Below are 12,784 nucleotides of genomic sequence, written 5' to 3' on the forward strand. Positions count from 1 at the left end.
AAGAATACCCTGTATGGGTACCAGTGTCAAATGCATCAGAATTTCCTGTCAGGCACAATTTCATTGCAAGAACAGCTATTGACCATTTCTAGCCATGCCTACCTAACATATCCACACTTTCCTTCAAGGACTACATGGACAGTACTTAAAAGGTGAAACATTTGGTTAAAGTGTCACAGTTAACACTGGGATTCATCTGAGGAGGAGCCTACAGCTTCTTGTTACTCTTCAAACAGTTGGACAGGCAGGAAGTATGTTACTGTGGCAGGCCAACTGATGTGATAAGAAATAAAACCAAATATTTTTCTTGGTTTTTAAATTTAATATCCATTCCTATGATTTTCCATAGATTTAGACTCTTAAAAGGGTGCCAGAGAAATACTCTCAAAGAAAATTCATTTGAACTAAAAGTATTACAATTCAGGTTTTTTTCCTGTTTAGCCAATAAAACATCTATCCGTTTCCAACGTCATCTGTGAGCTACAAGATTGTCTAATAACACTGTGACTTTCACTTTGTTATTTGCTGCAAATAAAGGAAATAGATTGTTATTTTCCTAAAAGCAAGCGTTGAGCATTACAGCAAGAACAGCAGTTTCCAGGACAATAGCTTTGGTACTCACTTCTGTTGTGGCCAGTGGAGTGAAACTGAGCAAAAGCTCTTGCTGACATGCCTTCTGTCAGGTGAGATCCTGCCAGTACCAGCAGTGTTTCTTATGAACTGGGTCAGAAAGATGAATTACAGAGCACGCTCTGCATTTCCTCTGATGAGGAGCAAAGTGCAGCCCAGGCTGCTCACTGTTAGCAGACACAGCTGCCTGTGGATTTCAGATCTGTGGCTTAGGAAGGCAAGACATTGGAATTATACCAACAGCATTAGGCCATCTCAGATCCCTGATGTACAGAAATGTTGAGCTGTTTTTCTTCTCTGGTGTTTTCCTTCAGCATGGAGAACTCTCCCCATCCATGCCTGGGAAAGACTTTTGTACCTCTTAAAACTCCATTTGCCTCAGTTTTGCTTTATTATGGCATTAAGTTTATTTTCCTTCACACAACACCATGTCCCTGGTAATTGGCTCCCTGTCCTTTGCCATGGACTCTTGCTGGTGCCTCCCTGCTTTCACCCATATTTTGCAGTCTGGATGTCACTTGACCCCAGTAGCTTGGGCAGTGCTGCCATGAGACCCAGATTTCTGAGCTCAGGAGAGGTTATTAAGTTCCAGAGTGCTGCATCACCTTTGATGTTAGCATGTCTCATTAGACAGGCATTCCTCACCAGCTGGAGGTGGATCTTCCCAAGGTCAGGAAAATTAACTGGGTGGAGAACATTTCTACCCTTGAGATTTCCATTTGTGTATGTGGACTTAGTTATGAAAAAATATACAGCACTAAGAATGCAGCTGTAGTAGAATCACTTCAATTCAAGCCTCGGCTCTTCTGAGCTCCCTCCCTCAAGATTATCCTATTCATTTCCATGTCTGATTTTACCCATGGTTATTTGTCAAATTATTTACATCTGAAAACAGCTTTTCAGATGTAAATACTGGTGAAACAATTAAAAGCTTTTAAAATATCCCTATTTTACCTTTGGGAAAATCATTTCACAAACTTATAGAACAGGAAAACACAAGTTATTTACAGCATTACACTAAAAAGACTGATATTAAAATATATTAACTAATAAACAGAAAAAAATGATAGGTCGTTAAAAAGTAAGTAATGCTGGATTTAAAAAATAGTAATTAGATTTATTAGGCAGCATTCCTGATGGAGCTTCTTGAAAGAGGGTAGATTCCCGTGTTACCTAGAACTGGGAACAGCCTACTCACTCACACTTCTTTCAGATACCATACAGTTGTATCACCCCTTTGTTTACATTAAGTCTAGAGGGTTCAATTCACTGTGACACCAGCTGAATTGTGAATTTAATTGGAGATGAGCACAAAATTGGAATTCTTACCTATGTTCATCTCATATGCCATTTTTCTATCCAAATCTACCACCTTTTAAAATTTCTTATTGAAGTTTTTCTATAACAGGTAATTTTTCTTCTGCTAAAACCTACAATGATACATTTGGTCATTTTATTTAGACTTTTGCAAACCACTGTCATCAACAGCTATTTCCTGCCTATCCATTTCCAGTGCATAAATATCTTCCTCCCTAGATGCTTCTTGCCAGCTTTATGTACCTACAAAATGCTCTATTTTTAACTAAGGTGGCCATACAATATTGAAGTTCTTTATGATTTTTATATTCCATTATGTAAAACAACTTCTGAATTAAATGTACAGTGTTCAGTGGCTGAAAGGTCAAAGGATGGTTCAGCAAATTACTACATTTCCTTCTAATTTCAGGCTTATACTGAGATGTCAATTGGGTCTTTTAAAATCTATTATGAAGCAATTTAACACGCTCCTTATTTTTAATGCTAAAATTAATAAGAAGTTTCCTAAATTTACTGCTGAAACAGGGTGCCTGGGAGAGTGGTGGAATCCCCATCCCTGGACAGATTTAAGCCATGCAGATGTGGCACTTAAGCCAGAGGATGTGGTTTAGTGGTGGCTTTGGCAGAGCTGGGGGAATGGTTGGACTCAAAGATCTTTTTCTATCTAAAGGAGTCTATTATTTGTTTGATTTTTTTTTTTTTAATAACCTAGGTGATATTAGAATTCTGATTTCTATATATATCAGTCTAGGTTTCAGCACTTGAAAATTCTTGTGTGGGCCAGAGAAGGTTTAATTCCTCTTAAGGTTATTACTTTTAAATGTTAGTAACAGGTCAAAAATATATAAAGTATTAAAATATAATAGCTATATTTAATATACAGAGTAGAAGATTGTAGCCCTTTTCACACAGAAAATGCTCTACTAAAATAACGAATAGTTTGAAATTTATTTCTTCCTGCTCTTATGATCTGTAGAATATTCTTGATCATAGAATTAGTCCACCTTAACAGTCTGCCTTAAAAGGATGAGATTATTCAGTTTATTCAAGCTGTATCTCTGCAAAAGGAAAACACCTTAACAAAGAATGGTTTGTTGCTGACCTGCAGCTGGTTACGGTATTTCATCTAAAAGCCTATTTAAGTCCTTAATGGTAACATTTATTCACTCTCCCTCAGAGACAGAATTAATTATTTTACAAACAAAATTAATTAACGAATGAGGATGGCCAATTTTGTGCTATAGTTGAAGCAGACAGACACCCAAAAGGGGTGTTGGCAGTAATAATAATCATTATCCCAAAGCACAGAGAGGTCTCCTGCCTCTGATGAGCTCCCTGCTGGAGCTGCAGCTCCCAGCCTGGGTTCCTGTGGAGCACAGAGAACACAGAGCTGCTGGCAGGCAAGCAGAGGCTGCTGCAGAGGGCTTCTGTACTAATAGTGGAAATAGCCCACAAGTAATCTCTGACTCAAATTATCCCACTCTGCTCCCTGGAGACTTCCCCCAGTTCATCCACACTTCCATTTAAAAGATGACTGACATGCTTCCAGCTTGTGAGACTTTTTTTTTTTTAACAATTCAGAGCTGATCCTTTTGCACTGGATGGAAATACACATTGCAAATGATTCATATTGACTTGACTTCATAACTGCTCCGAGCTCAGATCTTCTGCCCTGTCTAGCTCTTTCTTTTACTGCTTCTGTCCTGATGCAGTAAAGTGGAAGCAGGGAACAGTGAAGCATTGGGAGTTTTGTAGCTCCCTTTGTATCACATGGACTGTGTTTAAGAAATTAGTCAGGCATTTAGGAATTGCTAATCCTTCTTGTGAAGAATACAAGGCTTGTTTCTTCCAAGGAATTCCTCACTCAAGAGCCCGTGACACAGTTCAGTTTCACCTACTAAATGTTCTTGCAGCAAGAAAAAAAAAATAGGTGTTTAATGTAATTTTCTTCCCTTTCTGCTAATTTTTCTTGGGCTGTTTGGTGATGGCATTGTTATGATTGATAAAATATCGATATGTCTGGTCTTTGAACAACTAATAAATTTTGCTTATTAATAATGATAGCAAAGAGAACTCCAACTGGTCAAGAAGCTTAACAGTATGCAAATTTAGAAATCATTTCAGTTCAATTATTGTGGGCTTGAGAAATGGACACAAGCAGGAAGCTTCCTCTAAATTACCAAATAAATTCTTCCCATAGGTATCTTGGATTTCCCTGTCACTGTGGGTTATACATCATAACCTGTAACAGCAGGGAAGCTACAACATGACATGCAGGGACAGTTTATTTCCCCCCTTCTTTTACATACAAAAAAAAGTAATGGTTGCAAAAGAAATAAGAAAAACAATGAGACAGGTAAGTCAACTAAATCCCAAATATTCAAATAATGACCTTTCATCCCTACTGTGATCCTGTTTTAAGTGAAAGTCAAAATTTTTGCAGTAGAGATTATATAACTAGATTTGCTTTATATCAGAATTACAGAATTGAAGCTTCTTTGCCTTATGTAACACTTATTTTAGCTTATTTTTAACTGTGACTTGAAAGTCATTCTAGGAGTTCCTTAAGCTTTTTTTTTGTCAGTCTATTACAAAGGAAAATCAAGATGAAACTGCACCTCCTGTACGTTGTGCTTAAACCAAGAGTGCCCCCGTGAGGATTTTTATATATACATATGTGTGCATAGGAGTAGGCAGCTTGAGGGTGACTGTTCAACTACAAGGGAAAGTAAACTTACTACTTTTTCCTCCAAATGAGGCCCAGAAAGTTGAAAACAGTATTTCTACAGATTTTTTTTATTAGGCTGATGTGGATCCAAAGAGGCCTTGTTCCTTCCAAACCTCTCTCTAATTTTGGCTAATCCTAAGGCTACGTAATTTAAATGCCCACCTCCACAACGCAATAAAAATAGTTTACCAAATCTTAACAAAAATAACAGTGCTGGTTTGCAGTAAAGACCAACATAAAAAGGCTTTGATTCAAAGGATGAAAATGGGGAAAAATCCTCAGAAATAATGGCAGGTAAGAAAGGTTTCAGAAATAAACAAGATGTATTATGATCTAGCACATTATGAGCAGAAAAGGCGAAAGTATGTTAAAACAAAAGTTCCTTGACATGGAGAAAGTATAAGAGGAACGCATATGAGAAATTCAGAAAGTGTTGTGTATAAAATCTCATAAGAGAACTGCTGATTTGAAAATCAAAGACTTGCTTCTGTTTCAGGGTGTGCCCACATAGGGGAATGGAACAAATTAATTGTAGTGAGCTCAGTTACTGCTGATTGAAACGATCTGAATCCATAGGATGCAGTCAGTGACTGGCACGATATCACACAGCTGCTTCTGTACAAAGTAGGGGTTTGAAGGCGCAGTGAGCTGGTACTGCCTTTGATATTGATGCTTCAGAGCTGTACTTAAATTTGCACTCCTCCTGGTGCTTTACCACACAGCCTTCTTCCTGAGCAGCCAAAGCAGCTTGCTCTGGGATATTCTGTCACCCTTAGAGCCTTGATGTCCTTTGTGTTTACAGGACTGGCATTAGACTCAAAGAGCCTTATGCAAGGGACTGGCTGAGCCCTGAGGAGCAGCAAGTGCTGGAATGGGTCCTGATAACAAATCTCTCAGTCCTTTTATCTGCCATCTCTCGACTCCTGTGCACACCCAAAGATGCAGACCTGCAATTGAGATGCAGGTGATTATCTTGTGGCTGTATGCCATCAGCTTTACACTTCACTCATTGTGCACCTGGAAAAAAAAAATAACCTTTGCCCTGTGTATCTCCAGTCACCTGCTCCTAACCAACTCAATCACCACGCAGCCTGTAAGGAACTGTCACCTTCCCTTTCCAAGCTCCCTGTCCTGACTTAGTGTCAGAGCTCCTCACTCAAGTATTCTGTGGTGAACAGTGAAGGCCTGGCAGAAAAACCCACTTTATTAATTTGAACCTTTTGCTCAATGACTCCCTTATCTCATTCCTTCTTTTTCCCATCCCTTATTCCCTCTGGCATCCTGGATTTACAAATGAAAACCCTATCACAGAAAGTGCTCACTCAGCTAAACACTTTGTGAAGGTCAGTTTGAATCACTCCTATTACAGATTAATACACAACACCACATGAGACCTTCTGGAGGCCTTTTCCAAGTAAAAAGTATGGTGTTTCAGCCCTACAAAAGCTTTCAGGACATATTTTTCTCATATAAAAGTATTCTGGCACAAAAATGCATACAAACAGCAAGGAGCCAGTAATATTAATACCAAACATGCTAAACTCAATTTCAGCAAAAACCATGTGTATTTCTGCAGGGAATGCAAAATTGAATTTCAAGTGCAGGAAGTTCTCTATTACTACTCTGGCACCACAATGCAGAGCTGCTTTGTTATTTGCTCTAAAATAGTAAACTAAGCCTGTCCAGCCAAGCAAAGTGTCAGGAAGGAGCCTTCTGATCCCTAGCTCCAAAATGGATCTGGCTGGTCTCTTGTCAGCTTTCCCAACCAGCACTTTTCCTACTTTATCTCAGTGAACACATTACCAGCATTAAGACTCCCAGCAGAGTCCTAAATGCAATTTCCAACCTCCCCCTGACCCTTGTCCTCCATCCAACTTCCCTCATGGCCTAAAGCCCTGCCCGGATTTCTGCCAAGAGTGCAGAAGCATGGATTAGCTTCACCCCGTGAGCCTCAGAGCCCCATTTGCCAGCCCACTGCAGGCATATGCAAACCAGCAGAACTCCATAAAACCTCACATAGAATCATCAGGGCAAACACTTCTGAACAGACACTGAGCTTTGAGGAGCCAGTACCAGCAACTGGCTAAGAAAACATCGTAATCACCACCCCAGCCCCAAAAACCCCAGCCCCAAGACAATAAAACTCCAAGAGCTCTAACCACCAACAAACAAGGGGTGATAATCCTGGTCTGCCAAGATTCCCGAAGCTCTTTCATTTTGGGAACAGTGGTTTATCTCCAAGGCTGTCCAGTCAGCCTTTCTCCTCACAGGCTATTGAAAAAAATGTTCATGGCTGACTTCTGAGCCCTTCAGCTGAAAGCCTGGGGAGCTTTTACTCCTCTCCAGAAAGTAGAGCTAGGACTGGACAGAAAAATCCAGGGCAAAAAGCTTTGTGCAGTGGTAACTTCATACTGTTTTCCGATGTCAAACTAATTTGAAATCACAATTTTTTGTAGTACTCATTTCACCTCATTCCCAGTCTTAGTTTCCTACAAAATCTAACTAGCCTGCTTGTTCACACCTTTGTAAAGACTGGTGACAAGTTTCATACACTTGATATACTTGGCAAGTTTTAAGGTTAAAAAGCATGAGCAAGACATGCAGGGTGAAGTAAGTTCTCTGCAATGACAGCCCCCAGCTCTGAGCTCCACTGTGAGGTAATCCATGATTGAGTCACAAAATAACCCACAGTTACACACAGTATCATTTGATAATAAAAATTTTATAAAAACATTGTTGCCAAATTGGTTTGTTTTTTTTTACATCATAACATTAAAGCACAAGTAAAAATCCCATAGTCCGCAAATACAAACTACTTAATAAATAACTCATGGTGCTTTCATAAAAATAAACTATTAAGTTACAGAGCTTAATGAAAACCATGCATATACTGGAATCCTACAGTGTGTCCTCCAAGTAAGAACAGAAGCAGCCCTGCTTATGCTGCTATCATTTAGCCTGTTTATGAAGCTGTGAAAAGCTCCACTCTTCATCTCACAGCTCTGGTTTTTATGCTTTCCTGAGGTCACACCTACTGGTGTGACAGCTGTATCCAGATACACAGAGGGACACAGCTCAGCAGCCCCTGGCCACGTCCAACACACCCCAGAACTCTTCCTCTGTTCCAGACAGAGCCTCTGCTATGAGCCTGAGTAGATGGCACCTTAGAAAATAAAAAGGCAATAGCACAGCAAGAGGGAAGTGAAGCAGCAGCATGTTAACAGCACCTCTATTCTCCCCACTGCCAGCTCTATGGGAAAACCCCTTATTGATCAGTGCCCCCCAAACCTGCAAGTTGCTGGAAGGCCAATTGCAGCAATGAGGATAGTTAATGGGGTGGAGTGAGGGGTCTGGAATTCCTGGGCTCTGCTCAGATCTCAGAACCCTGACACTCCTGTGTCATCTGAACACGGGGCTCCACCACATTGAGCTGGCACAGCAAGCACATGAGCTGAGAGTGTGGAGTCCCTTCTGCACCTGGGAGCCAGGTAACACACCCTGGAACATGGGATAAACTGTTGCTCTCCAGTAGATGTACTCTGCTAACCTAATTTGTGTCATTCTTCCAATATCCTGTTACTACAAGTCATATACATCTGAAATCCATGAAACAGGACTGATGAGGTTCTGTAAAAAGCACTTCCATCTGTATCTCTATGAAAGTATTTCTTGTACATCCAATTGATTTTTCTGTGTAAGGAGCGCTGTGCTCCAGGACAGTTTAGGTGAATGGAGACAAGAGATCTCTGAAGGCTGCTCTTGGGATATAAGGTTTATTAGGGATGCAGAAAGGTCCTGCTTCGAGCTGCCAGGCACAGCACGTGGTGAAGCTTAAGGAGATGGGGGAGGGGAGAGACAGGAGGATGCTCTAGGAAAGGGTGGAGGTCCTATGAGGGGGAAGATCCAAGAGAGAGTGTTGCCCCTCTGAGACCCCTAATCAGGGGGCTTCAAGGTGGGCTGGAACAAGACTCGGGCCAATGGGGTTACAGGCACTTGATGTTTTAGGGGAGGGTTACAGGTGTGGGGTGAGCCATACATTTTGGGGGGTGAGATGGAACAGTCCACTTGACCTCTGGACCCATCCATAGGCAGGGGCATTGTCCAGCTAGCAGAGAGGACTGTTCTCATCCTGGCTGTATTATTTATGAATAATTATATTTATCCATCCTTCCCAACAACTCCCCTGTTCTGTTAAACCATTTGAAATGCTAAACATTGACTTAACTACTATTTTCTGCACACTCTGAAGTATACAGGGTATTGCTACTGAAACTACACTTATTACTTTTAGAATAATCAAACCTACTTTACAGAGTTCCTTTAGCTAAGGTGCAAAGCTCAAACCATCAAATAAACTGTTTGGCTAAATTAGTGATTATAGTAGAGGTGGCATTTACTTCTTTACTGAGCCAGTATCTTAACTTGTTTGACTGCTTTAGTGTAATGGAAGAATTTAACTGAGGTAGCATTATCAAACCTTCTGGAAAAGATCCTCTAATTAAACAGGTTGAAAAAGGTCTGTTAGGGCTTGTGTCAGCTAGAGAGATGGTACCAGAGCCTGCAGACTTGGCTAAAGCAACCCAGGCTTTTGTCTTTGGTTGACTTACAGGTAAAACTTCAATACAAAAATTAAAACAAGGGAACAAAAGCAACATGCACGCATGCAAACAATAATTTTCCATTCTTTTCTCAAGCTGTTTCTGGCAGGTCATTTCCTCTTGATGACTCTGTGTAATTCAAGTTTGGGTGCTTGCTTCTTGGCTTGCACTTGCAGAAGAACTACCTGGTGTGGGGGTGCCAGCGGGCTTCACATTCTTCGCTGGGACCCATTTGGGTCCTTCACCTGTGAAAACATAAGCAGACCCTCTTCCCCATGTTATAAATTTGCATGGTCTTTCTATTTGTCCTGGATCTAAGGTTTTGATTAAGACTGGGGGGTGCCCTTTTATTTTGCTTTTTTTGTTATTCAGGAAATGTTTATAAATCAGGGGATCAGGCTCTTCTGCAGAGCTATTTTAAAAATTGTAAACATACAGAGCCTTAACCTCTTTTGAGGTGTAGCCTGATAAACTCCCCCATTCTGTAGATTTACACTGCATTTTAGGGTTTGATATGTTCTTTCTATGGTACTTTTCAACAGTTGTTTAACATAGGAAGAACAGATACCACTGTCATTTACTGCTTTTAGGAATTCTTTCTCATCCTGAGGTGGGACAGCTGTCCATTTTCTAGGACCACCAGGTTTCTGGCTGAATGCCACAGGCATGGATTGGGGATTCAGACTGTCCTCTTTGTGACTATCACGTCTGAGTCCATGACAGTCTATCAGTTGGCGATTATCAACACCTTTCTGGGAATTCTGTGAAATCGAGGTAGTGGGGGTAGCATTAGCAGGGGTACCACAGTTTTCAGTGTGTCCTTTATTTGTCAAAGCAGCTTCCAGGTTCCGTCCTTCTCTCTCTCGCTGCGTGCCAAGCTGTGGTGGGGTACTGCGTGAACCGGCTGCAGGAGCTGCTGGTAGCTGGGGCAGAGGAGCAGGAGTGGAGCCTGTCAGCAAAGGCACATGGGAAGAACCGGCATGTGCAGAAGGATATCTCGAAGCTGGGGCTGCAGCTGCAGAAGGTAGATCCAGCGGAGGAAGGGACACAGAGGGATGTGCAGAGGATGCTGTAGAATCATGTTGTGGTGCTGCAGGCAGACTGGTTGGAGGGTGGGGGGAGGTTGGAGGCTGCGGTCGTGGAGGAGCTGCTGGTGGCTGTAGGGCTGGGGTTTCCAGGAGCTGCGAAGGAGGCGATGTCGGGGGGACTATTTGTGATGAGGCTGTAAGAAGATCTGTGTGGGCTGGCTGTGCAGATGGATACGGTGGCAGAGCCGGCGAGCCTGGAAGTGGCATTCTCGGCGGTGGCGGCGGCGGGGCTTCTCCAGCCAGAAATGGAGGCTTTGGCACTGCCATGGGGGGGTGCGGGGATGTCAGCTGGGAGTAGACCGCGGCATGGGGCACATGGGAAGTGGGGGGCTGCATCAGAGGCGCAGTGGGGGTGGCTTGGAGCGGGTGGTCCAGGGGTAACGCGAATTGCACACGCGTGGGGCGCGTCACAAGGTCCGCCTGGCGAGCCATGATGGTGGCCGCATCTACCGAGCGGCCGGAGGGCTTTTGCACGGGGGCTGGTGTTGGGGCCGGGCGGCCAGAGGGCTCTTGCACAGGGGCTGGTGTTGGGGCCGGGCGGCCAGAGGGCTCTTGCACAGGGGCTGGTGTTGGGGCTGGGTGGCCAGAGGGCTGCCGCGTGTTCACAGGTGCGGGAGGTATCAGGGGCACGTTACGGAGCCCTGTGGCATCTCCCTGTGTTGGGGGTGGCTGGGCTGGGGTGGCAGCGCAGGGCTTCCAGCCAGACGCTGCTGCGGCGCTGGGACCGGGGGTGTGGTCGCGTGGTTCCGCGGCGCGGGTGACGCTGCTTCCTGGGCCTCAGGGATACCTGCGGGAGACGGCGGCGGCAGCAAGATGGCTGCGGCAAGCGCCGGTTCTATTGCTTGTAAAAAACGCGGCCACGTGGTTTTGTAACAGGCCAGCAAAGGTGGTGAACGCTGCTGCCAGAGACGCCGCTGAGGGGACGGGCGCGGCCAAGGGACCCATGGCGGAGGAGGGGGTGGGGCGGCTGCAAGGGCCGCGGGGGCGGCGGGGGCTGCGGGGGGACATAGGGGTCATCAGAAACCATGCGAACCAGCAAAGCGGCTGCCGCCAGCTTCTGTGAAGCAAAGAAATTGGCTATGGTCCTAAAAGCTGGGAGCAAATCACAAGCATTGGGATCCCCGAGTGAAATATCAATAAAAAGTCTATTTCCAACTGAGTCCCAAAATTCTCTGGTAAAGACAGCTGACCGGTCAGCATTGGGGAAATTAAGCAGAATCCACTCCAGGAGGTTTTTTTAACTCTTTCTTAGACAAAGTACTGTTACGGCTACGTAAGACATGGTTAAGTTGCTTATAGAGATCTGTATCAGGGGCAGAGTGGGATTGTTGTAGAATTGTGTGTGCACTGTATATCCCCTCATAATGGTTTGTCCCTCCATATCCCCTCTTTGTACCTGTTTGGTTCATCCCAGCTTTCCCATCAGTACCTGTATGTCCATCAAACCCCAACCCATCCCCCTGTCTCCCCCCAGGGGATGTGTCCATCACCTGGTGACCCTTCCCCTTTGTCCAGATCCTTCTCCCAGGGTCACCAGGTAACTGGATCCTGGCTGGAACTCCTCCCCGACCCCCTCCTCAGTGGTCACTCTGAGGCCTTGCCCCCAGAGAGCCGCTCCCATGTCCTTCCCCCATTGCCTGCTCAGTTTTCCCCGCTCCCCTATATCTGGCTTCTCTGGGCCAGGAGACCCTCTCTCTTGCTCTGGATGTCCTTCGAAACCAGATGTGGCCTGGGATCTCTCCAGGCCCTCATTAAACTTTGGAACTAATCCTGAGGGAGAGTGCCTCTTTCCTTTGCTTGTGGAACCAGCTCGTCTTTGGACTCACGTGGGAGCTTCTCCAAGTTCCCCGGGATCTGAGGAGAAGTTCCTTCCCTCTGTCCACCTCGCCCCACTGCCCAGCTGGCCAGGCTCCACAGGGCATCTGTTCCCGTGGATTCGAGGGGGAGACCTGTGTAGCTCACCTCAATGTCACAAAAGCAGGATCCTCTGTGGAGTTCCGACGTACTGTCCAGTCAGTGCTCAGGACTCTGTGGGAGGTTCTCCTCAAGATCTCCAGTATCAGGCGTCTCTCAGGGATGGCTTTTCCATGCTCGGGACCTCCAGACTCCCCCTCAGGGCTCCAGCGCGGGCACTGCTAGGCAGTGCTCTCTGCGCTCTCTGCACGTGGTGGTGTGCCACAGGGCTCCTCACAGAGCTCCGGGTCTCTGCTGCTCTGCAGCGTTCCCTGTGCTCAAGGCGGAGAATCCTCCAAGAGCTCCGAAAACTCACTACTTGGTAACGAGTCATGGTGCTCGAGGATTGCCTCGGCAATTTTTTTAAGAGCTCCGGCAATGAAATGCCGTGCTCACGACGCCAATGAGGGAGTACAACAGGTTATTTAGTTACCGTCCATGGAGAAGTCTCCCACAGGTAGAAAATCTGG

At 44.6% G+C, this 12,784-nt stretch overlaps 1 protein-coding gene across 1 annotated transcript; it reads right to left on the bottom strand.

Moving 5' to 3' along the window:
• Positions 1–9,515: 9,515 nt before the first annotated feature.
• LOC146767994 (uncharacterized) lies at positions 9,516–12,648 on the bottom strand. Its single transcript, XM_085576222.1, has 3 exons — positions 12,631–12,648; positions 11,223–11,418; positions 9,516–11,131 (listed from the first exon to the last, which is right to left on the bottom strand). Exons 1-3 carry the CDS (start codon positions 12,646–12,648, stop codon positions 9,660–9,662), a joined length of 1,686 nt encoding a protein of 561 aa, XP_085432348.1. The 3' UTR covers positions 9,516–9,659.
• Between the last annotated feature and the right edge of the window lie 136 nt (positions 12,649–12,784).

Source organism: Lonchura striata, chromosome 3, assembly GCF_050655825.1.
Source record: "Lonchura striata isolate lonStrDom1 chromosome 3, ASM5065582v1, whole genome shotgun sequence".
NCBI classification, from domain to species: domain Eukaryota; kingdom Metazoa; phylum Chordata; class Aves; order Passeriformes; family Estrildidae; genus Lonchura; species Lonchura striata.